Source organism: Sphaerodactylus townsendi, linkage group LG04 (assembly GCF_021028975.2).
Source record: "Sphaerodactylus townsendi isolate TG3544 linkage group LG04, MPM_Stown_v2.3, whole genome shotgun sequence".
NCBI lineage: Eukaryota > Metazoa > Chordata > Lepidosauria > Squamata > Sphaerodactylidae > Sphaerodactylus > Sphaerodactylus townsendi.
Genome location: NC_059428.1, coordinates 23,721,416 through 23,746,707, shown reverse-complemented (window position 1 = coordinate 23,746,707; position 25,292 = coordinate 23,721,416). Strand labels below are relative to the sequence as shown.

General features: G+C 43.1%; 1 protein-coding gene across 1 annotated transcript in view; it reads right to left on the bottom strand.

Moving 5' to 3' along the window:
* The window catches only part of DYNC2H1 (dynein cytoplasmic 2 heavy chain 1), a 182,940-nt gene extending 162,108 nt beyond the window's left edge, over window positions 1-20,832 (bottom strand). Inside the window, 11 exon segments of the mRNA XM_048493723.1 lie at window positions 1,764-1,939; window positions 9,166-9,290; window positions 10,857-10,968; window positions 12,075-12,188; window positions 12,293-12,427; window positions 13,831-14,063; window positions 15,277-15,421; window positions 17,409-17,527; window positions 18,072-18,237; window positions 19,033-19,191; window positions 20,443-20,832. Coding sequence (XP_048349680.1) covers window positions 1,764-1,939; window positions 9,166-9,290; window positions 10,857-10,968; window positions 12,075-12,188; window positions 12,293-12,427; window positions 13,831-14,063; window positions 15,277-15,421; window positions 17,409-17,527; window positions 18,072-18,237; window positions 19,033-19,191; window positions 20,443-20,631 — 1,673 coding nt within the window. The 5' untranslated portion in view covers window positions 20,632-20,832.
* Between the last annotated feature and the right edge of the window lie 4,460 nt (window positions 20,833-25,292).

Here is a 25,292-nt window from a genome sequence, read left to right as displayed (position 1 = left end):
CAGCACTCAGATTTTTATACTATATACTGATCTGGCAATTACCAACTGACATTTGTCTCCCAGAGACTTGTTCACGTTTCATTCTATACCAGAATGATGACGTAAGTATAAAAATGAACTGGCCTCAAATCTTTTCACCACCACATCCTCCTAGGACTGAGATTTAAAAGCACCCTGCACCATAAAAAAAACCCTTAGCACAGGACACCCAGGATGATCTCACAGCCCTTTGTGGACCCTTCCACATCAGAGGGGGCGGTGGCATGTGCAGATTGCGAAACAGTGGACAACACAGTGGAGAACTCTATGAAGGAAACAACTCCGTCTCTTCCAACAGGAGTGAACCCCAGTGGTGGGATCCAAAATTTTTAGTAACCATGGTGGTGGGATTCAAACTGTGGCGTAGCGCCAATGGGGCTGGACGGGGCACGACAGGGGCGTGGCCGGGCATTCCTGGGCGGGGCTGTGGCAAGGACGCAGCCGCTGCGCCGGTCCTTGGGTGAGAAATGAATGCATGCAGGCGCAGGCTGCCACGCATGCCAGTGAACCTCCTGCTAGACTGCTTCAAGTTCTGCGCGCAACTGCTGAGAGGAGGGGCGTAACGAAGGGCAAAAATCACGTGGCAAAATCACCAATTAGTAACCCCCTTTCGGCACACACAAATAATTAGTAACCTACTCTCGGGAACCTGTGAGAACCTGCTGGATCCCACCTCTGGTGAACCCCCACATCACGCTCATTGTGTTTCAAAGACTGTTTTACCCTTTACAATTACATTTTCTTATCATGCCCTTCCTCCAAAGTATTCAGGGCATCATATATGTTTCTCCCCTCCTCCATTTGATAAAGCAAAGATAAAGGTGCAAGCACCAGTGCATTACTGACCCATGGGGCCATATCACATCATGATGTTTACTAGGCAGACTAAGTTAATGGGGTGGTTTGCCATTGCCTTCTTCAGTTGTCTACCTAAGTCAGTCTTTACCCTAAGCAAGCTGGGTACTCATTTTACTAATCTCAGAAGGCCGAGTGAAACTTGAGTGAGCAACTACCTGAAACTACCTGAAACTGACTTCTCTCAGCATTGAACTCAGGACATGAATAGAATGCTGACTGTAGTACTGCCGCTTACCACACTGGGGCGCCTCACCTCCATTTGATCTTTACAAAAAGGTTAGAGAAGGTGACTGGCCTAAGGTCCCCCAAGAAACTGAAATGCTAAGCAGGAATTTGAATTGAGGTCCTAGTTCAACACTAGTTCCTTTCTCTGCGGTTGCCACAAGGCAGCAGTCACGCAGTTCACTGCCCTCTCCAGTCTGCTGTCAGAAGAAAGATCTTCACTAGGCCTTATAACAGATCTTAGTCTGCTTACAAAACAAACAGGACCCTCAAAATCATGCTACATGAAAGCAATGAATCAAGTCTGTCACATGTGCCTCTCCATATAATCTAATAGCATAAGGCTCATTTAATTATAAGGATCTTGTGCATGATCCCTGTGTCAATGATGGCCTTAATAGTGGAAAAGCAGACGCAAACAGAATTTTTCACATATGCAATTTTCATTCACAATGTAATTTTTAGTACATTGGCTATAGTATAAGCTCTGTACCAACTTTTGGTAAAAGACCTATGGTAATAAAATGGCATTTTAATGCTCTGGAGAGAAGCACTAGCTCTACAAAGCAAACTGTTTGTTAGCTAATTTACATAACTATAGATACTAAAATCACTCTTATTCAATTAAGTTTTTTTTCACTTACCAAAGACCAGACTTTGGGTTTGACAAACCTGCTTGAATGTCCCTGGACCAATCATCAAACTGTTCTTGTTCATACACTTTGAACTGTTCTAGAAGATCATCTGCAGTTCGTCGGAAGTTTCGAAATCCTGACAGATCTGAAAGAAGCGCCTCTCCGATCTTAACAGCATCGTCTACCTAGGTATAAAAGATTCAGTGATTAACATCTGGATATTGTTTCTCTCCTAGAAACCCAACGTATTAAAGCATAAAGGTCAAGATATCAACATATATCTAACTGAACTGCTCAAACTTCTACAAAACAAAAAGAAATTTTAATACTGCCTTTTTTCTAAAAAAAAAATGTTCCCCTAAAAATCCATGTTTCCTACATTCTACGTTCAACTACAAAAAAATTTAATAAACATTTTATTTAAATGGAAAATTTTTCAGTGGAAAATTTTTCAGAGGAAAAATACCAAAGTCCAGGAAGGAAATATCTTGATGAACAGCTGTATGAGCCTGTGATGTTGTTCTGGCCTCTCAGTAGCTTTGCATGCCAGATAACAAACGGCTTGCTGACTTCTCTAGCAAGCTTTCTCCCAGGCTTCCAAAGAAATAATCTCTTCTGTAGGAGTTTCCTCCTCCAGACAGAATAAAACAACACAAGAAAGCTCCTGGCTGAAAGATGTTAAGAAAGTCCAATAGCTTTTTTATTCAGGAACCAAAGGAAGTCTCTTTAGGTGATCAAGAGAGACTGAATAATAGTCCTTAAGAAGCCAAACCTCTGAGTACATTTTAGCAAAGATGATCTCAAGCCTTGATGTCCTCCTTAGTTATCTGATCTTCCTAGCCCACAGCTGGTGCTTGTTATATCAGCCATTAATCACCCTCAGGTGTTTGCATTCTAGGAGATAACCTCCTTTCCTACAGGCAGCGCCCCAACTGGTAGTGCTCAAGGCTGCCATGCAACTCCTACATACAACAGCGGATGAAAACACACTGTGTCAACAATCTATTCCTCCACTACAATGGCATAATGGTTAAGAGCAGGTGTATTCTAATCTGAAGGAACCAGGTTTGATTCCCCGCTTTGCCACTTGAGCTGTGGAGGCTTATCTGGGGAATTCAGATTAGCCTGTACACTCCAACACATGTCAGCTGGGTGACCTTGGGCTAGTAACAGTTCTTCTGAGCTTTCTCAGCCCCACCCACCACACAGGGTGTTTGTTGTGCGGGGGAAAGGGAAAAGAGATTGTAAGCCCTTTTGAGTCTCCTACAGGAGAGAAAGGGGGGATATAAATCCAAAACTCATCCCTTCTTCTTCTTACTTTCTGCCTGTCCTTCCTTTGCTGTTCTGCACACACAATTCTTCTGATGTTGACCCTACACTATATGATGCTAAACCTGTACTCCATTCCCCTCCCTTCCAGCAAAGGGTGGTGCCCATGAATTTTCACTGGCAAGATGTGGGCTACACTATCCCCTCCTTTAGGGATTGTGAATTGAAACATAAAGTCTCTGGAACCAGCGGAGAGGAGTAGCAGCAGAAGAGACTTGGCCAGGAAGAGCAGAGTGACCTGCTGGTGTTCATTTTGGAGGGCTTTTCTCAAAGCCACAGCTTTTAAAACAGTGTTATTTTAACAGGGGTTATCTCTTTTTCTTCTTGTAGGGCTGCTGAATCTGGAAGGTGGGGCTTAACAGGGGTTAACAGAGTTCATCTCTTGTTCCTCTTTGTCCTAAGAGGTGGGGCTTTTGTCCTGAGAGGTGGGGCTTTAATTCAGTCTCTGGTTCAGCGGATAGCGAAATTGGCGGGCTGGCCAAGCAATTTTAATTTAATTTTTTTTGTTTTTTAAATTAATAAGGACATATTTGACAGGATAGTACGTTACAGTGGGGCAGTGACTAAAAAGCTTAATATCTAAATAAATCATATATATGAAGGCAGAAAAGCCAGCAGGGGGGATGGGGGGCTTTCCAGTGTTTTGCTCTGAGTGTCACATGTATGATTATCTCGCCACCTCAGGACAGAAGTCATGGGTGTGCCCTGCAGCTGCAATGAGCCTCCTGGCACTTCAAGGGAACGTGGTGCGTTCTCTTTGAAGCTTTCAAGGTGTGGCAGGACCTGGAGAAGCAGAAAGAGGCAGAGAGGGGTGACAGACAGCAGGCTTCTCAGGGACCCTAACAGCCGGGTCCCGCTTCCCAAGGTGACATCTCTTCAGATGTCATGGAGAATGAAGGCCTTGGGGATGGAGGGTGCCAGTCTGAGGTGGGGGAAGATGCTCCCTTAGATGGGATCCCTTCCTTAACTGGTGATCAGCTATCCTCTCGCGCTGAGGATACCCCTCGGGGAGGTGGGGGGCTCCTTGTAGGGGGTGATTCGATCATTAGAAATGTATAGAGTTGGGTTTGTGAGAGGCGTGATGACCGCATGGTGACTTGCCTGCCTGGTGCGAAGGTTGCGGATGTCACGCTTCGTCTAGATAGGCTTTTAGACAGTGCTGGGGTGGAGTCAGCAGTTGTGGTCCACATTGGCACCAACGACATTGGGAAATGTAGCCGGGAGGTTCTGGAAGCTAAATTTAGGCTGCTAGGAAACAGGTTGAAGTCCAGGACCTCCAAGGTGGCATTCTCAGAAATGCTACCCGTTCCACGCAGAGGGCGAAGCCAGGGCAAGCCGAGATACAGGGTCTCAATGCGTGGATGAGAAGGTGGTGGTGTAAAGCAAGCAGAGAGGGTTTCCTAGATTTGTCCAGGAACTGGGGAACCTTTTTGGGACAAGGTAGGCCGTGGCCTGTACAAAGCGGAGACCGGAGCTTCAATCTTTAACAACAAAAGAGGAACCAGGCTGCTGGCGCTCAACATTAAAAAAAAAAAGGTGGCAGAACAGCTTTTAAACTGATCACTGGGGAAAAGCCGACATTATGGAGCTGAGGTGTGACTTCGGGTTCGAATACAGTATCTATGGGGATGCAGACAGAGAGGGAGGTTTTTCTAAATCAACACACATACAAGCTGAGGAACATAGCAATGTGCATGTGACAAGGGATAGTGTCTACAAAAAAGGACTTTGAGGGTAAAGCACATAAATCCCAGGTTAAGGACAGAGACAGGGTATACAGGTGTCTCTATGCTAATAGTAGAAGCATCTCGACCAGAAAATGGGGGGGGGAGCTTAGAGTACAGAGTTTTGAAGGAGGACTTTGATATAGTGGGCATTACAGAGACATGGTGGAATGAGGAGAACCCAGTGGGATGCTGTTATACCTCAGGCTACAGGCCTCCTATAGGGAAGAAGGGATAGGACAGGGCGCATTGGGGTGGAGTTGCCCCTTTACATCAAAGAGAGCATAGTATCGCGCCATAAAATAGACAATGCAAGGGGAGCTGGTTCCCCTACAGGAATCTCCTACTTCGTGGATATCAATACTCAGGTGTGAAGGACAGTTTAATTTATTAGGGAATATATTACTCGTCCCCCCCTGACCAAAGTGCACAAGAGAGGATTCCTGAGATGGAAAAAAGAAATTAGAGAGGCCAAGCTAAAAACAAAAATGTAGTGGTAATGGGTTTGATTTTAACTATCCCCTATATAAACTGGAAAAATGCATGTTCAGGTCATAGTAAGGAAGAGAGCATTCCTGGATATATGCTAAATGACTGTGGCTTAGAGCAGATGGTTGTGGAACCAACCAGGAGAGAGGTGGATCCCTAGATCTAATTCTATGTGGGACCCAGGACCTACAGGTGCAGGAAGTCAGTGTTGCTTGGAGCCGATAGGGAACAGCTTACCAGCCAATGCTAAGTCAGATTCAGTATCTCAGCATGCGAACAAGTGGCAACTACTTCAATGTAGTTACATTCACTGCCGCCTTCAGAAAGGGAAATTTCTCAAAGATGAGGGGATAGTGCAGGAAGCTGAAAAGGAAAAATCTAAGAGAGTCAAAACTGTCCAGGATGCTTGGAGGTTCATTTAAAAACACAGGTAATAAAAGCTCAGCTGGAATGTGTTCCTTACAGGTTAGAAAAGGCAGCACCCAGCCGTCCAAAAAAGAAAGCTGCCACCATGGTTAACAAGAAAGAGGTTGAGGAAATTATCAGAAAAAAAGAAAATGTCTTTACTAGAAAATGGAAGTCCAGTTTGGCTGATGCCAAAGAATATAGAGAGAGGAAATTTCACAAATGGTGGCAAAAGAGAAGCAAGTTAAGCTGTAAAGGGAGGCAAAAAAAAAAAGGATTATGAGGGAACGCATGGCTATGAACATCAAGAGACTAGCAACAAACAGTTCTTCAAGTATATCAAAAGCAGGAAGCCAGCAAGGGAAGCGGTAGGCCCAAGTTAGGATGACAAAAGGAACAAAGGGTGTGCTAAAAAGATGGCAGGGAGATTGCAGAGAAGCTGAATGAATTCTTTTGCATCTGTCTTCACTCCAAGAGGAGGTGAGGAACATTCCTGCACCTGAGACCAAGCTTCTTAGGAGGCTTAATCCGAGGAACTAGGCGAAGATAGTGGTAGACAAGGAAGAAGTTCTGGCAGCCATTGATAAAACTAAAATGTTACCAAATCCCCTGGCCCAGATTGCATCTCACTAAGAGTTCTTTAAAAGAGCCTCAAGCTAATGAAATTGCTGATCTTCTCACTTTAATATGCAACTTATCCCTAGGAAATCAGGCTCTATCCCTGAAGAACTGGAAGATGGCCAATGTCACACCAATCTTTAAGAAAGGATCTAGGGGGGACCCAGGAAATTGCTACAGGCCAGCTCAGTTTGACATCTGTTCCTGGTAAAATTAGTAGAATACTTTCATTTAAAGATAAAAAATTATAAAACATGTAGAAAAGCAAGACCTTGCTGAGAAAGAGTCAGCATGGCTTTTGCAGAGGCAAATCCTCTTACAAACTTTACTAGAGTTCCTTTTTGAGGGGGTGTAAACAGGCTTGTGGACAGGGGGTGAAATCCGGTTGGACACTTTGTCTACTTGGATTTCCAAAAGGCTTTTGACAAAGTTCCCTCACCAGAGACTGTTGAGAAAAAACTCACTGCAATGAAGGAATAAGAGGGGAAGTCCTCCTATGGATTTCAAAAAAAACTGGTTGAGAAACAGGAAACAAAGAGTGGGTGTAAATGTGGGAGAGTTCTCACAATGGAGAGATAAGTCGGGAGTGGTGTCCCCTAAGGATCCTGCTTTTGGGACCAGTTCTCTTTAACCTATTCATAAAATGACCTGGAAGTAGGGGTGGGTGAGCGCAGTGGCCAAGTTCTGCAGATGATACCAAATTATGTAGAGGGTGTGGTGAGAACCACAAAGCGATTGCTGAAGAGCTCCCAAGCCGGACCTTGATAAATTAGATGAGTGGGCTCCAGAAATGGCAAATGCAGTTCAATGTAGCAAAATGTAAGAGTGATGCACATAGGGGCAAAAAAAATCCAAACTCTTCACATATTGACGCTTACAGCAGGGTCAGTGCTATCAGTCACAGAACCAGGAAAGGGATTTAGGCTGCCTTAGTTGATAGTTCCATGGGAATGTCAACCTTTCAATGCATGGCAGCTGTGAAAAAAGGCAAACTCTCTATGCTGGGGATCATTAGGAAAAGGAATTGATAATAAAACTGCAAAGATTGTCATGCTGCCCTTATATAAAGCAAGTGAGTAAAAGCGACCGCGACTTGGAGTACTGGGTGTCCAGTTCTGGTCACGCGATTCTCAAAAAAATGATATTGGAGGAGATAGAAAAAGTGGCAGAGAGAAGGGCAACAAAAAGGATGATTGAGGGACTGGAGCACCTTCCCTATGAGGAGAGGCTGCAGCCGCTTGGGGACTCTCCTTTTTTTTTTTTTAGCTTTGGAGAGGAGGCTGGCTGAGGGGGGGATATGATTGAAGTCTACAAAATTATGCATGGGGTAGAAAATGTTGACAGAGAGACATTTTTCTCTCTTTCTCACAATACTAGAACCAGGGGGCATTCATTGAAAATGCTGGGGGGAAGAATTAGGACTAATAGAAGGAAACACTTCTTCACGCAACGTGTGATTGGTGTTTGGAATATGCTGCCACAGGAGGTGGTGATGGCCACTAACCTTTATAGCTTTAAAAGGGGCTTGGACAGATTTATGGAGTGAGAAGTCGATTTTATGGCTACCAATCTTGATCCTCTCTTGATCTGAGGAGATTGCAAATGCCTTAACAGACCAGGGTGGATCGGGAGCAACAGCCGCGATGAAGGCCATTGGCGCTCACATCTCATACATGTGAGCTCCCAAAGGCACCTGGTGGGCCACTGCGAGTAGCAGAGAGCTGGACTAGATGGACTTTGGTCTGATCCAGCTGGCTTGTTCTTATGTTCTTATGTTCTTAAAGGTTTGTAAACAGCTTAGTAAACATGTCTATAAAGAGTTTTGTAAGAAAAATGCCAAAATGACAGTTTTTATAATTGAAGACTGTATAGATTTCATTAAACAGTAAGCATCATGTTTAATGTTGCCTTTCCCCCTGTTTGATAGCATATTTAAGTGACGGGTATAGTTATTAATTTGGTATCGATTTTTTTTGTTTCTGTATATTTTAGTAAGTTTTAGTGTTTGGCTTAGATGCTTTTAAAACATTGTTTATTTTTTAAAATATGGTTTTGAACACAATAAAAATATATTTTTCTACTCTGGGGAAGTTTGGGGATAAAAAACTTCAACCACAATTAATCAATCAGAGTAATTCAAACCTAAACAAACCAAATACATAATCAAGGCTTCAGACAGCAAAAATAAAATATAACAGTGTTACAGATGGCAAGTGGTGTACATTTAAGCTGTTTGATTCCCACTGGGTATAGAACTTCTTGTGCTCACGGAGCACAGGAGCTACCATGACACAGATACCACCCCCACAAGTTGCTTCTGCACGTACTTTTCCCAAAGCTCTTAGATCCACTAACGTCATTCAAAAGCACCCAAAGTCCTCCTGTGTCTAATTGGAAGAATCCTGCCACCAGCTGTTCTCCAGATCCCCAACCACATGCTACCATAGCAGGAGCACAATTTCGAAACATGGAAAGAAGCTGGCAACAGGATGCTGCTGGTAATAGGGCTCCAGATGACACTGAATGGCTCTAAAGGGCAAAGTGCATTGGAAAGAGTGTATTTAATACATGCTGGGAAGGGAAGACTGTTATAAAGCTTTGTGAGCGCTGATCTGCTACATTCGCAGTCTGTTCTTTGATGGGATTTATTTTAGAAGCTTAACTGCAGGGTTGCAGCCACAGCTTTCCTTTTCCGGAAAACTCTTGCCACTGAGTGTTCAGACTACCAGCACCTTGAAAATAAATACAATACACTATTTGCTTATATGCAACATCAATCATGAAAACATGAATATACGATACACTATTTACTTATATGTGACATCCAGAATGAGAAGAACATGTACCTTCAATTCCAGCTGGCGTATCCAAACAATGTTATTCACAACTTCAGAAAGATTTTTGCCTGCAAGTGGCCCACAATCATCTCCAGGAACACCATGGCATCTCGTCTCAAAGTCTGTCCGATAATCTGTGCAACAGCATCAAGCAATCTCTTAATAAATCATTCGGACACTTTAGGCCCCACCAAAACTCCTCTGGGAATGCCCAACTTAAGACTGCAATTTGATCATTATTAAGACGGCAGCAGCCAAGTAAGGTTTGGATAATCTCTTGCTGATACCAGCCAGGTTCGGTGATGTTTTGTTCAGGGGGTCCAAAGTTATGGATCCGCAAAGTGGGTGCTCCCATCCCCCATTGTTTCCAATGGAAGCTAATAGTAGATGGGGCTACCCTTTTGAGGGTCCATAACTTTGGACCCCCTGAAGCAACCTTCACCAAACCTGGCTGGTATCATCAGGGGGGGTCTCCTAAAGATACTCTGAAATGTTGGTACTGCTAACATAAACATTCCTCCTCTGACAGGCACCCTCAAATTTCCCTCAGATTCTCCCTTTAAATCACCCGCCCCCTTCTGCGTGCATTTAAAGGGAGAATCAGGGCTTACCAGTAGCTGCTGCATTTCCCACTCTCGACTTATACGCGAGTCAATAAATTTTCCCAGTTTTCTGTAGTAAAATTAGGTGCCTCGACTTATATGGGGGTCAACTTATACATGAGTATATATGGTAAATGTTCAAATGTGCCTGGAACTGAATAAGCAGGCACTATTGCAACCCCCCCCTTTTTTTTTTTTTGCATAGCTGGCCCTCCCCCACATGATTTCTGTCCAAAGAAAAAAAGAACACACTGAACAGGCTATCTCCCAGATACAGGCAAAGTAAACTTCTATTTCCACTGGCTTTGTTGATCTCATTTCAAGGCACAAACCCCCACACTTTCAAGTCAGTTCTACTCAGTGTGTTCAAAATAACACTGACCTTCTTAGTTCTAGCTCAGTACCATGCAAAGCTATGCAGAGTTATTCCAGTCTCAACAAACCCATTTCAACAAGCTCACAGTGCAATCCTAAGAACATTTCCCTGGAAATAAGCCCCACTGAGTAGCTTTCAGCAGGATTCCGAGTAGATCTGATGAGGACTGTGCTCCTAGACTGCAGTAGCTCTGCATAGAATGGCATTGTCATATTGCTATCTTAAGCACAGGTACACTCCTCTAAATCCACTGAAGTCGAACGTAATGAACGTTACTCTCAGAACTGTACGGTTAGTTTGGAGGGTTGAAATTTGGACACCAGGACCAAAAAATAAACTGACCAAAGCTTTCTTAGCCACTCAGTGGACACCTTCAGGAAATATAGAACAATTAATATAGAACAACTTTTAAAAAGGGGGGGGAATCCTGGCTTTAGAGAGCAGGGGAAAATGAGGAATACTGCTAAAGGATTCATGTTTCCACCTACACAAATGCAAAAGCAATACATACAACCAAACTTAGCTGCTGTTAAAAAGAGACATTTCCTGATGACTCAGGGCATTCCTAAAAATTCAGTTTATCCCTATAAATGGCTTGTGACAAAATTTATAAGAGATAAAGGATTCTAGAAATTTACAGGTATAGTACCTTAACATCAACAGTACCTTAAGGTTTTGCATGCTTATACAAGTAAAGTAAGTGGAATACATGTAGCAGTTACCTTTAACGGAATCTTGAAGTTTCACCAACAAAGTTTCTCTTTCTAAAAGCAATTCTTTGCTAATACTTGGGCGTTTTACTAGTTCCTTGTATTTCTGAAATGCTTGAAGAAGCTAGAAATAAAACACATGTTTTCTTTAAAACAAAACACAATGATTTGATTTTTCTTCCTGAAAAATACAATTCTATTGCAATACAGTAATCTAATGACAGAAAATTTTTGACAAAGCAAATTCCAGCTATCCAAAGAAAGCCAGGCTGACAGATACTAGGTAGGCCTAGAAGAAAAATCAAAGCAGGTCAACAGACCCTTCAAGGGCAATGTATTGTCGAAGGCAATGTATTGCCGGATTCAATTAGTTGTTGTGGACTTTCTGGTCTGTGTGGCCCTGGTCTGGTAGATTTTGTTCCTAATGTTTTCGCCTGCATCTGTGGCTGGCATATTCAGAGGTGTGTTACACTCTGTGTCCAATGAGAAGGGAATGTTTAGTGGGGTATATATTGTCCATGTCCCAGGGTGGGGAACCAATCAGTAAGTATTGTCGAAGGCTTTCACGGCTGGATTCAACTGGTTGTGGTGGGTTTTCCAGGCTGTGTGGCTGTGGTGTGGTAGATCTTGTTCCTAACGTTTCGCCTGCATCTGTGGCTAGCATCTTCAGAGGTGTATCTCTGAGAAGTTTGTTACACACTGTGTCTAGTGAGAAGGGAATGTTTAGTGGGGTATATATATTACCAATATATATTGTCCATGTCCTAGGGTGGGGAACCAATCAGTAAGTGTTTGGGTGGAACTTGCTATGCAAAGGTGCATAGTATTGCGGGTAGGATTATCAGTCCATTTACATTGTTAAATTTACAATGGCTCCTTCTGCGCGTGCAGAATAATGCACATTCAATCCACTTTCACTATTGTTTGCAAGTGGGTTTTGCTATTCCACACAGTAAAATCCAGCTTCAACGAGCATTAAAAGAGGATTGAAAGGGCATTATTCTGCAAGTGTGGAAGGGGCCAGTTACATTACTAAATGCTCGATGGCACCTCCCTGATGTGCTGGAGGTATCCATCATGATAGTGTAAATTTTCCAGGCATGCTTCACTTGTCTTGAAATATGCAATTCCTGTCAAACAACCAAGAACCACTGGACTTCTATGTGTGCCTTCAGATGCCTAGTTATGCCACCAATGAAATCATCATACTGTTTAAAATAGACTGTTTACCTGTTGTGGACTGTCTTGAATTTCTGAGAGAAACCTCTTCAGCTTACTTGCTATTTTCTGTTCTGCCGGAGAAATAATTCTTTCATATTGACATACTGCTGCTTTCCACAAAGGCTAAAAGAATGAGCCTCAGATTAGTTTGGGACACTTTAATCAAATACAAATGTCAAGCATCAGCAAAGTAAGCATATAATTAATGTAAAATACAAACATTATACCTCCGTATAGGGATTATAGTGTACTGGATTCAAACCAGCAAAGGGCTCAAACACCTGAGCAAGGTGCAATGCTTGCTGTTCACCAGTCGGCAAGAAATAGGTAAGTTTCTCATGGAGCGTTCTAATAGTTAGCACCTGAAAGAGAAACAGAACATCTGCTCAATTTCTAACAGCATCAACTACGAGGAATAGTCAGAGAGATGTCACGACCACCCCATCCAAAATTGTAAAAAGAAATGTCAACAAAGGCAACATTCAATGGAAAGTATGCTCGTTTCTTCTATGAACTAAGAAGAAGAAGAAGAAGAGTTTGGATTTATATCCCCCCTTTCTCTCCTGCAGGAGACTCAAAGGGGCTTACAATCTCCTTACCCTTCCCCCCTCACAACAAACACCCTGTGAGGTAGGTGGGGCTGAGAGAGCTCCGAGAAGCTGTGACTAGCCCAAGGTCACCCAGCTGGCGTGTGTGGGAGTGTACAGGCTAATCTGAATTCCCCAGAGAAGCCTCCACAGCTCAGGCAGCAGAGCTGGGAATCAAACCCGGTTCCTCCAGATTAGATACACGAGCTCTTAACCTCCTACGCCACTAACACACAAAGACTACTGTAACTAACTCTTATAGTTAAGGTATTACATAATTACGTACTGATGTGACAACTGAAGTAATGAATACAAAAACATAATTCTAGTTTATGAGAATTCCCTGTAAATGTAACTAAACTGCATTTGATGGGAATTTATATAAGAGTTTCTCCCAAGCATTCTTCTTTGATATGAATGAGCATTCCATGACAGAATACAACTCTGATTAATTTCTGACAGGTAAATTCCTGAGCAAGGTCAAGCTTTCCAATGCTTCGGAGTCCTCCATAGTACTGTAACCCAAGCTTCCTTTTAGCTGGAGATCCTAGAATCCAGCAGTGGGATAACTCAGAAACTGAGTAAGCACTGTACTGCTAAACAAAACTGCTCTTCCCAACAGTACTGGATTCTGTCTACCTATGAACTCATTAAGCTGCTTTCATATCACATCATTTTGTTGCATATTTACTCAGCCAGTGGTTCTATTTGGAGGTTATTTCTTCAGCTGTATTACCAAAACAAACTTAGAATCATAGAATCATTGGAAGAGACCCCAAGGGCCATCAAGTCCAACCCCCTGCAATGTAGGAACACACAATCAAAGCACTCCTGACAGATGGCCATCCAGCCTCTCTTTAAAAACCGCCAAAGAAGGAGACTCCACCACACTCCGAGGTAGTGCATACCATTGTTGAACAACCCTTACTGTCAGGAAGTTTTTCCTGATGTTTAGGTGGAATCTCTTTTCTTTCACCTTGAACCCATGACTCCTGGCCCTAGTCTCTGGAGCAGCACTTCCACTAGTGATTGAGAGAATAGAAACGTGGGACCTCATATATTCCGCCAAAAGGAATATTCTATCTGCAGCACCACCCCATGAGAAAACATTTCATTTAGAAAACTTCAGTTAGTTCTCCTCCCACCCCTTAAAAGTGTAAAATGTAGCAAACTAATACCTCTTCAAGCCGCCTGCCAAGTTTGTCTAGTGTTTCAGGAACATATTTCTCATCTTGCCACAAGTGTGGGGTGTAACGTTGCCACAGTTGCCCCGTCAGGTGATTGCAAGCTGCTACCCATTGTTCACAGATCATGACACCGGCTTTCAGATTTTCTTTCACAATGTGAAAGGCATCCTCCCACAGATTTAATGTTCCTAACTTCTTTTGAACAAATCTTCCAAGAGAACCAGCTGCAAAAATACATCCACACATTGTCAAAGTTGATTTCAGCACAGCGAACAATGTACAACCTTTCTTGAAGTATATTAATTCGATTTTAAAAGATTCACAACGGCAAGGTGATACTGTAGGAGAAAAAATCTACATGGTGGTCTTCAGCGCTTTAAAGGACAACATGAGTACTCTTAGCCTCACATGAATCAGATTGTAAAGTACAAAAATGGTCACCCATGCACCACAACAGATGGCAAAAGACGTGAACAACCCTCTTCCACCGTTGATGACTGGGAGAATTGTATCTTGGCTAAACGATGACCCCACATAAGGGAACAGGAACATGCTTTCAGATGGGCAAGTGCCTTAAGGTGAATATAGATAATATAGACTAATATAATACATACTTCATAGCTTGGCCTTGCCAGACTAAACGTATTACAGACTGGACATCTTGACCCTTTTATATTCTATGGTTGTTATTTAAGTGTAACTTCAAGATACTCTGAGGAGTTGCCAATTTTTTTTTTAAGTCTGTCTGAATCCAAAGATGACATCCAGGCAGACTCAAGCAAGTTTTATCTGGAACCCTCAAGGTCAGTATAATTCTCAATCTGCATATTATAAATATAATACCCAAAGGCTATCTTGACAGGAAGTGGGGAACAACACCAATACCCAAGTCAACATTACCACTTGCTATTCTGACATTAAGTATCTTATTAGTGTCAGACTATGATCTGGGGGGCCCAGGTTTGAATCTCTGTTCTGCCATGAAAGACTGCTGGGTGATCTTCGGCCAGTCACACTGTCTCAGCATAACATACCTCCCAAGGCTGTTGTGGAGATAAATGGAGAAGATAATGAGGCAAGCCAATTTGTGTCCCCACTATAAAGAAAAGCTGGGTATACATGACACAACTAAATAGTAGAGCTACTCCATCCATTCTCCATCAATCCCACTGAAATCAACAGATTGAAACATGAAGTAACTCTGTGTAAGATTGCTATATATGTGACGAATGCAGTCCTACAAGTACTTTTCTGAGAATAAGACAATTTACCTCAACGGGCATAAGAAAGATGTAACTCAGTGAACGACTGCACTGCTTTAGCTCAGAGATCCAGAGAGTACAACACAGACATGGAAGACTACATTTTAAACAATGACTACTCTTTACACAGCAGGCTACCTTTTAAACATTTGTTCACCATAACCATGTTCATTACCTATGACATCCAAAAGGTTTTGCATGCGTAGCTGCGGAAAAGGTTCAAATTCAGTTTGTCTCCATACATCATCAACTGTATCTCGTGTCGTCTCCACTATATCAACAACTTCAAATAAAGACAAGCTGTCCAAGTTGTAATAGTCCTATAAGCATAACACATGTTTTAAAGGCATTACTGAATACACTGCTGAGAAGGCAGCAATCATCAAATGAGTCACTCACAGCTCCATCCAAAAGCAGGGGGATGGGGGTCCAAATTTGCCTGAGGGAGCAGTGTGGGCAGATTTGCCCTCCCTGTGATATTTACCATGGCGGAGGAGCAGTGCTACCTGTGTGTGGCTGCCGCCATCCTCCTCCAACTGGGACACCGCTCCAGCATCTCAGCATTCCTGCCGCCGCCGGCATAGTGGGGACAGAATGAGGGTGAGCCAGGGAAGATGCTGACATTAGTTGTTATCTTCCCAGCTATTAGCTCCTCACGCCGGCGGCCAGGGCTTTACATTTAAGTCACCAAAAAGGTGTCATAAGTCTATTAAGCCCAATGGGTGCTTCTCAACTGCAGGGAGGCTTTTGCACTTTACAAGCCTTCCCACACCACTGGGAAGCCTCTACGGGAGGAGTGGGGTTGTGAAGCCGGCCTCCTGGCCCCTTGGATGGGGCTGCCTGGAACACTTCTATGAAAACAGCAACACTTCTATGAAAACAGCATATCTGATTTAAGATAAGATTCTCACAATACTAAATCTTGATCCTCTTTGATCTGAGACTGCAAATGCCTTAACAGTCCAGGTGCTCGGGAGCAACAGCCACAGAAGGCCATTGCTTTCGCATTCTGCCTGTGAGCTCCCAAAGGCACCTGGTGGGCCACTGCAAGTAGCAGAGAGCTGGACTAGATGGACTCTGGTCTGATCCAGCTGGCTTGTTCTTATGTTCTTAAGAAACTGGGATTCAACTACTTCGGAATTTTAACATATTAATTGCTTTTTACTTGTGGTTAATTAGTCTTTCTACTTGATGATATCAATTATATATGTTGGAAATCTATCAACATACAAACTGCAAAAAACTGAAACAGTTAATTGATATATTTTCATTATTAGGCCCCATTCCCTCTATGGAAATGGCATTTTTCCACAGCCAAAAGCCTACCCAATGCTGACCAAGAAGCCCCATGTCCCTCTCAATGCCTGATAATAAGGGGACAAACTCTTCTTCCACCTCCATGTTTATTTGGTGGCAGGAGCCTCCTCCTCCCCAGTATAGTACTTCACCAATAGTTGCCGATTACAAAGATTTCACTCAACCGAAAATGTATAGACATGAAGGAGATTTGAAACAATCTCATTGATGTTAGTGGGAATTGTGATCAATATGCTGTGTAGCTTATTGATACATCTTTGAGGGATAAAGCCAAATCATAATGAGCCTCTGCTATGTGAGATGACCCCATTTCTACAGTGGGTAAAAAAAAATATTCCAAGCCAAAATGCTCACAGGCCAGAACATGTTATCTGTGCTGCCCTTATTTAAAGACATACAGGATCACTATGGTACGCTATCACTAAAGACCAGCACCAGCTAAGAACACAGTCTAGTGAAACGTCTCAGAATGTGCCACAAGGGCTACGCTATTACTTTGATTCTGAAAGGGGAATAATCGTGTGTTTGTACAACTCAGTTTTTCAAAGCTGGCAATGCAAACTCAGCAGAGACGTGGAACTGTGACTGCTAGTTGACTGGCAGACTCCCATGGGCAAGAAGTCTGTTCACAGAAGAGCTCTGCCACATTAAATCAATGCTTTCTGAGAATGTAGAGTAATGTGTCCTAATGAGCTCAAGCAGATACTCATTCTAATGGTCATTTCCCACCTCTGTTTTTTGTTGTTGTAGCCCTTTGCATTCCTTAATTTCTGAGGCTTTCAGGACCCACTGGAACAGCACATGTGACACAAAGTGATACAGCTTTGGGGAGAATCTATGGAGATCCGGGGAATTCATAAGCAGCTGCATGCTCCACCTAAAGCTCTTCAGATACCCTCTACACTTCAATATGTTTCATCACATATTCCACCATGGAGGCATGCATGACATCACATATTCCACCATGGAGGCAAGCATGACATTACTCACAAATGCAATGGCTTCAAAACATTCTTTAAAATGAGAAGCTCTCTCCTTGCTACACAGTTTGCTTCCATGTTGTGCACGCTCTGTCCAGAACTGAAATTCATCATTTGGAGAAAGTATTGCTGTGAGGAAAAAGTAAAAAAAACCAGGAGCTAATTCCAGCAAATACAACACCAGAGGCCATTTTCGCACATGCAGAATAATGCACTTTCAATCCACTTTCAATGCACTTTGCAGCTGTGTGAAATAGCAAAATCCACTTGCAAACCATTGTTAAAGGGCATTGAAAGTGGATTATTCTGCATGTGCAGAAGTGCCCAGACCTACCTGTATCTTGAATCTGAAGATACTGAACAAGTTAAAGGAGTGCTGAAATTAAAGAATCGTGTTGAGCATTTCCATTACCAGAAAGTAAAGCAGTAACCCACCCCACCCCCAAGAAACACTATAAAATGTAACCCTTGGTGAATGTGACTTCATATTTTGCAATATGAAATGTGGATAACAGCAAATAAAAGATAAAAATAAAAACCACAACTACAAATGCACACATTTGTAAGGAAGTTCTGTTGAAACCAAGGAAAGATGCTTCAACTGAGTGTGACAGGTCACTGTAATCTGATTTGAATTTACATTGCACTGTACATAAATGCCAATGTTATGTACCTTGAACATCATCTTCTCTGTATTTCATTCCTTTTTCAGCATTATCTGTTCTTCTCAGAACAGAACCCAAACCTGCCTCTAATTCACGCAAAAGATTCTGAAGTTTGGGATCAAATTCTTTACTCCATTTCTCATCCTGCAACAAAGTGAACAATAGTGTAAATTGCTTATTAAAATTCTGTATTTTAATAGTTAAGGCACATGTCCCACCAACCACTAACGCTGAGGAGTGGAACACTCCAATGTGCCCCAACTGCTGCCGTCCACACAAAATTTTGTTCCCAGAGGTCACCAGACCCTTAGAAAGAGCATACTGGGCAAAACTGAAAGGGGGGGTCTATACTGAGTGGGGGGGACAACAAAAATTCCAAACTCTGTTCTGCAAACAGAAACGCTATTCCATTGATGGAACTGTGTGATTAGATACATGCCAATATTTTTGTGCCTAGCTATCTGATAAACTTGTCAAGACATAAAGATGGAGAATAAGCCTCTACACTCTTTAAAATATTTAGGCATCACAAACTACCACATTGCCATTAGCAAAACCAATATTTATTTCTAATTTCAATGGGACCAACTTCCAGGTGGCAATGATTACTTCCACAGGCAAATTAGGTTTAAACAAAGTTTACAATAATCAGATCAAAGCAGCCTGAGTGATCAACTATTGTTGATGATTGTTTCCCACCTTGGGATTCATTGTGTAAAGGCCTGCTACATATATTTTGAAATGTAAATAAAATCAACAATTCAAATTATAAAATAGAAAGCTGGTCACCACAATTTAACAGAACTTGGCAAATTATTAGTCCGATGCTATTAACCCTTATTAGTTTGATGTAAGATCTAACATGAGTGAAAATCACTGTATAATGAATGTAGCTAACGTATCGTGCAAATCCTTTTAAAACCTACTGGAAGTATTTTCCTCGTGGATACCCCACCTTTACCAGTGCACTGGTGCAAATAATTATTCAACCGCTTGATAAAGCATATTGATAGGAGAATCTAACATTGACGAAACCAGAATATTGGTATGAAGATTATCTTCTGTGATAACATCTGGTCGTAGCTTGAAGAATACCAGTATTTTATCTTTCGAATTGCCAGCTTCAATCTGTATGATTTGGAAATGCAAACATTCATATTTAGCATATTCACTGTGGTGCAACACAGAGTTTCTCAAACTGGGGTACCTAACCTAAGGTTTTATGAGGATAAACCTGGAAGTCTGCGAATTCTTCATAAGGACGACAACTAACTTGGAAATGGAGTCCTTGCAATTTTGTACGTACAGGGATGGGATAGAAAGCACAGAGGCTTCCTCAGGGCATATATGATGTGCCCACGGACATTTTAAAAAAGGTCTGTCTCACTAGGGACAAAAAAAGTCTGTCTCACAAGGGACAAAAGGAGGGCCTGTGCAGGCTCAAAAACTGAATCAAAATAGGGATTCTTGTGTTGCTGAGCTTGAGGGCTGCTCTAATAATCACAGAGCCATAGAATCATAGAGTTGGAAGAGACCCCAAGGGCCATCAAGTCCAACCCCCCACCATGCGGGAACACACAATCAAAGCACTCCTGACAGATAGCCATCCAGCCTCTGTTTAAAAACCTCCAAAGAAGGAGACTCCACCACTCTCCAAGGCAGTGAATTCCACTGTCGAACAGCCCTGACAGTCAGAAAGTTCTTCCTAATGTTTAGGTGAAATCTCATTTCCTGCACCTTGAATCCATTACTCCATGTCCTAGTCTCTGAGGCAGCAGAAAACAAGCTTGCTCCCTCTTCAACAATTGCTGCAAGCCTTTTTCAGTGTAATTTCTATTGGGTTGCACTGGTATAAACCTGGAGCAGAAAATAAGCCCAGTACACCCTAAAGAACACTACAAAGTATCCCAACATTTGCTGTTGCAATTCAGAGTTTGTTTCATCCAATGCTGCAAGCCTTTTTCAGTTGCTGCAAGCTGTCAATTGCTGCAAGCCTTTTTCAGTGTAATTTTTGTTGGATTGTAAAATGTGCACTGATCCTCATTTAATTCAAACAGAGGTATAAGCCTGGAGCAGAAAATAAAATCACCCTAAAGTATCACAGAGTATCACAACATTAACTTGTGCCATTCACAGTTTGTTTCACATAATGCAGTGGCAGATGCACCCCCAAGGGGCCCTTCCGCACATGCAGAATAATGAACTTTCAATGCTCTTTGCAGCTGGTTTTTGCTGTGCAGAATAGCAAAATCCACTTGCAAACAACTGTGGAAGTGGATCCAGAGTGTGCATTATTCTGCATGTGCGGAAGGGGCCCGAGCCAAGCCGCTTTTTGCCCGTCTACCCCACGGGGTGGCGACACTGCTTGCAACCCGTTACCTTTTTGGAGACCTGCAGCCGGCCTTGTGAGTGCACGACCGAGAGGATTAGCTCGTTGCCGTCGTCCAGGAAATCGGTCAGCTCCGGGCCGGCGGACAGGTCGTCCAGGCTGGCGGAGGGCGGCAAGCCAAAGTAGTTGGCGGCAGTGGCCGATATGAAGAGCTTTCTCTGGTCGCCGTGCGGAGGCATGACGGCGCCAAACGGCAGAGCCTCAGCAAGAAGCGGAAAGCGAATAAAGAAATTATCTCAAGACCTCAATGTAACAAAAGGATAAATCGCTCCTACGGGGCGAGGCTGCGCTACGGCATAACGGAAAGTAGAAGGTTGTATCCTGGGGGAAGAACCGCTCGTTTGGATTCTTGCCTTGAGGCTTCGCGGTGTCGGCGCGTCTCTAGGCCCTGTTACTATGGTAACGGGGAAAATGGCGGCCGCCCTCCCGGCAGAGCCTGGGTCACGCCCCCTCAAGGGTAGAGTAAGCGAGCGCCGCTTTACGAGGTCTCACTTTGATCGATTTGATAGGCAGTCTTCTAGGTGCCGAAGTGGTTTGGGATCAGACTGGAGGGTCTGGTTCTCCGCTGGTTGCCCTTGTCCTTCGACTCCTGTTTTCTCCACTACACCAACAGTACTCAGTATCTAGATATGTAATCCTGAGAATACTTTCCTGGAAGCAAAATTCATTGAGTAGCCCTGAAGTCTCAGTGTAGAGGCCATGTTTCAAGCTAGGCTGAGTTGGAAGAAACCCTTTTTTGAAGGTGCATTAACTTGTATTGTTGAAGGCTTTCACAGCTGGATTCGATTGGTCGTTATGGGTTTTTCTGGGCTGTGTGGCCGTGGTCTGGTAGATGTTGTTCCTAACGTTTTGCCTGCATCCGTGGCTGGCATCTTCAGAGGTGTATCCTAACCCCATCCAAAGGGGGGGGGGGGCTGCTTTTGTGAGCACCACTGCACCGGCGGATTCGCCCTTCCCAGGGCACTTACCCTGGTGAAAGGGCAATCCCACCAGTGTGCGGCTCTCCTGGCACAGAACACAGGCAGGCCAGGGCCAGGGGAGGAGCTGAATTTAGTCGTCTCCATCCTGGCTTTTCCTGACATTATGCCAGCAGACCAGAGTTGGAATTTAAGCCACCTTTTTGTATGGCGTAGGTGACCCATAGAGACTTCTTGGGAACAGGGAGACTTTTACACTTTGCGAGCCACCGCACACTACCAGGAAGCCTCTATAGGAGTGGCAGGGTCACACCAAATCAGCACTGCAGCCTGCCGCCTCCCATTTGGATGGGGCTGCCCACCATTTAACAACAGCAGCCAGGTAGCTGTTTAGGACCTCTACCACATCACCAGGAGATTGGATAAGGAAATACCAGGATACTGAGTATCATCTATTATATTACCATTTTGCTTCTCTTGCATTAATTTAAGCAGTGCATAGAAATGTAATTGATTGTACTTGCATTTCATTGCTTGTTCACGCCACATTTTAAATTTGTACATGAATAAACCAAGGAAACAATGCTGGTCATGCATCTGATGAAATTGGCTCATGTCATAATCTTACTGCAATCCTAAGCACACCTTCCTGGAGGTATGTCCCGTTGAATAAACCGGCTTGACTAGGATCCTGAGTTGACCTGATTAGGGTGGCACTGTAAAACTATTAGTCAGTAAGGTGCTGCAGCACTGTCTCAAACTTCAGTTTGACATCTAAATGAACTCAGGCTATTTTGTGGAGCACCCACATGATGTCATCTGCTTTCTCCTGCTTTGATGCTAGTCTCATACCATATTTAATGCAATCTTTTGAGAAAGATTGCAATCAAAGTACCTGTGCATGTCAAGTGGAAAGGAAAGTGCATGTTTTTGTAGGTCCAGGCCAGTCCACATTGGTACCATTTCCCTTACCTCTACCACCTGTGGCCACCATTCTCTTCCCCACATCCAAGGCCTTTTTTTAAAAAACAGCAATTGCAAGATTGCTACAGCACATTATTACTGTCTAATGCCACACTCTACTGGTCCCGTTGAATTGCTAGCATTCATTTAAAAAATTGAATCTCAGAATTCAGAGGATCAACTAGATCACTTATTTATCGCAAAGTGCCAACGCAGCAATTTAACCTGAATACAGAGGTTTTCGTTTAAAAAAAAAGGTTGGCTCCGAGGCATGCATTACTCAGGAGTAAGCTTGTGGCCACCATTCTCTTCCCCCCATCCAAGGCCTTTTTTTAAAAAACAGCAATTGCAAGATTGCTACAGCACATTATTACTGTCTAATGCCACACTCTACTGGTCCCGTTGAATTGCTAGCATTCATTTAAAAAATTGAATCTCAGAATTCAGAGGATCAATCCAGGACTACCGTATTTATCGAAGTGCCATCAGCAGCAAATTTAACCTGAATACAGAGGTTTTGAAAAAAGGTTGGCTCGAAAAGTACGTACTACCAGGAGTAAGCTTGTGGCCACCATTCCCCATCCAAGGCCTTTTTTTAAAAAACAGCAATTGCAAGATTGCTACAGCACATTATTACTGTCTAATGCCACACTCTACTGGTCCCGTTGAATTGCTAGCATTCATTTAAAAAATTGAATCTCAGAATTCAGAGGATCAACTAGATCAGCGATGGCTAACCTTTTCAAGACTGAGTGCCCAAATTGCAACCCCAAACCCACTTATTTATCGCAAAGTGCCAACGCAGCAATTTAACCTGAATACAGAGGTTTTCGTTTAAAAAAAAAGGTTGGCTCCGAGGCATGCATTACTCAGGAGTAAGCTTGGTGATAGTCGATGGCTTTGCTTTGAAGCAACCGTGCAACTCTTCCAACGGGTGAATCACAACCCTAGGAGTTTACTCAGAAGCAAGCCCCATTGCCAGCAACCGAGCTTACTCCCAGATAAAGGATCACGCTTTTATTCTTCGCATGAAAATCAGTGGGGTTTAACAGCACTTAACAGGGTTACTTCCCCAAAACTAGGTCTTAGGTTTAATGCTAATAATTGAGCCCAGCGGCCCAGGCCAGCCTAGATGTGTGGAGGGGCACTCTGTTTGTGTGTGCCCAGAGAGATGGCTCTGAGTGCCACCTCTGGCACCCGTGCCATAGGTTCGCCATCACTGAACTAGATCATTGTAATATTAGCATACAATACAGATCAATTTTCAGGACACTTATTTGAGAGCAAACACCACTTAGATTTTGAGCAGATCTACTTAGGATTGCAGGAGGGAAAGCGGCATGGCACAGCCTAATCTTGTCAGATCTTGGAAGCTAAGCAGGTCCATTCTTGGAAGGGAGACTGCCAAGGAACGCTCTGCAGAAGAAAGCAATGTCACACAACCTCTGCTTCTCACTTGCTTTGAAAACCTCTTGCTGCAATCACCATAAATCGGTTGGGATTTGATGGCACTTGACACAAACACTGAGGATTGCACTGCCAGAGTTCTAGTGAACACTAATCAGGCAAAATAAATAAATAAACCCCTCCAATTGCACAGAACAGAATGGCAGCTCTGGGGGCCAAAGCAAGAACAATGCAGGAGGAAGTGTGTACCAGCATCACTGTTGCCTGATACTACTTTTGCACCAGAATTTATCAATATGGAACATGCTCCTTACTCTTCCTTGGGGTACAGCACAATATGTAGCATTCTTTTTTTTAATCAAAACTTATAATTACCTCTTTTTTGTTAACAAATAATATCTGTAAACTAACAAACATATTGGGGCAAAGAGTTAGAAATTGCTTCATCAGACGCACTCAGTTGGCAAAGCTAAAAGCAGCAGCAGCAGCGGTGCTGCGGGAAGCTATTACAAACAGAAGTCAGAAGACCCAGTTTCCCAGGACAAGTTTACATTGCAGAGCACTGATGAAAAGAAGCAGAATAAATCAGAACAGAGAACTGGACAGGAAAATTCCAGCCCTTTCCCAGTCATGTCAAATGCCCAAATGTGTGTTTTTGGTGGTGGAACGTGCCATCAAGTCACAGCTGATTTATGATGACTCTGAAGGGTTTCACAAGAAGAGACATTCAGAGGTGATTTGTCACGACCTGCCTCCCCAACACAACCCTAAAGAGAAACAATACTTTTTGTAGTGGGCTATCCTCCCCCATTTCCTAATAGGGAAATCAAATTGTATCAAATTGCCTATAGGGAAATCAGTATCAAATTGCAAAGAGGTAGCCATGTTAGTCTGTTGTGGATAAATAAAACAAAAGGCCAGTGGTACCTTAAAGACAAATGTTTATTTTCATAGGAGTTTTTGTGAGTCACAACTCAAATAAGCCTAGGAATTCCAGCGCATGTTACAGTCTCTCTTTGAAACTCTTCTGCTGAAGTTCAGTAGCCATTATTATTGAATATAATTGGAATAGAACGTTTCCTGCTGGCTGCAGTTCGCACAGGCAAGCGGGAAGCCTCTGAAACCCAGGTTAAAGGGGAAAAGTCACTAATTTAGCAATTTTGGGTTCCATCAAATATAATGGGTCAGAAGTGGGGGGTTTTTTTTGGGGGGGGGGAGAATTCTGTGAAGACTTTTCCCTGACACTTTTTTCACACCCCTGAACCCATTACATTTGGCCTGTAAAATCACCCCTTGTTGAAAAAAAGAGCAGAAACACCGAAAAAGTGAAATAAAATGCAGTTTTCTCTCATTCCTGCATGATCTGCTTCAAAATGTGCTCTTCTGGCATGAAAAGTGCGGGAGCCTTTTGCTCTGAAGACAAAAAGCGCTTGGAAACAGGAACTCAAACCCTAACAAATCCCAAGGCGACGCTTTCAAAAGTGCCCTCCTCGCGGGCACCAAATGCTCACTGACCAGCTATAACGTTATTATCACCCCCGCTAGACCGCAGT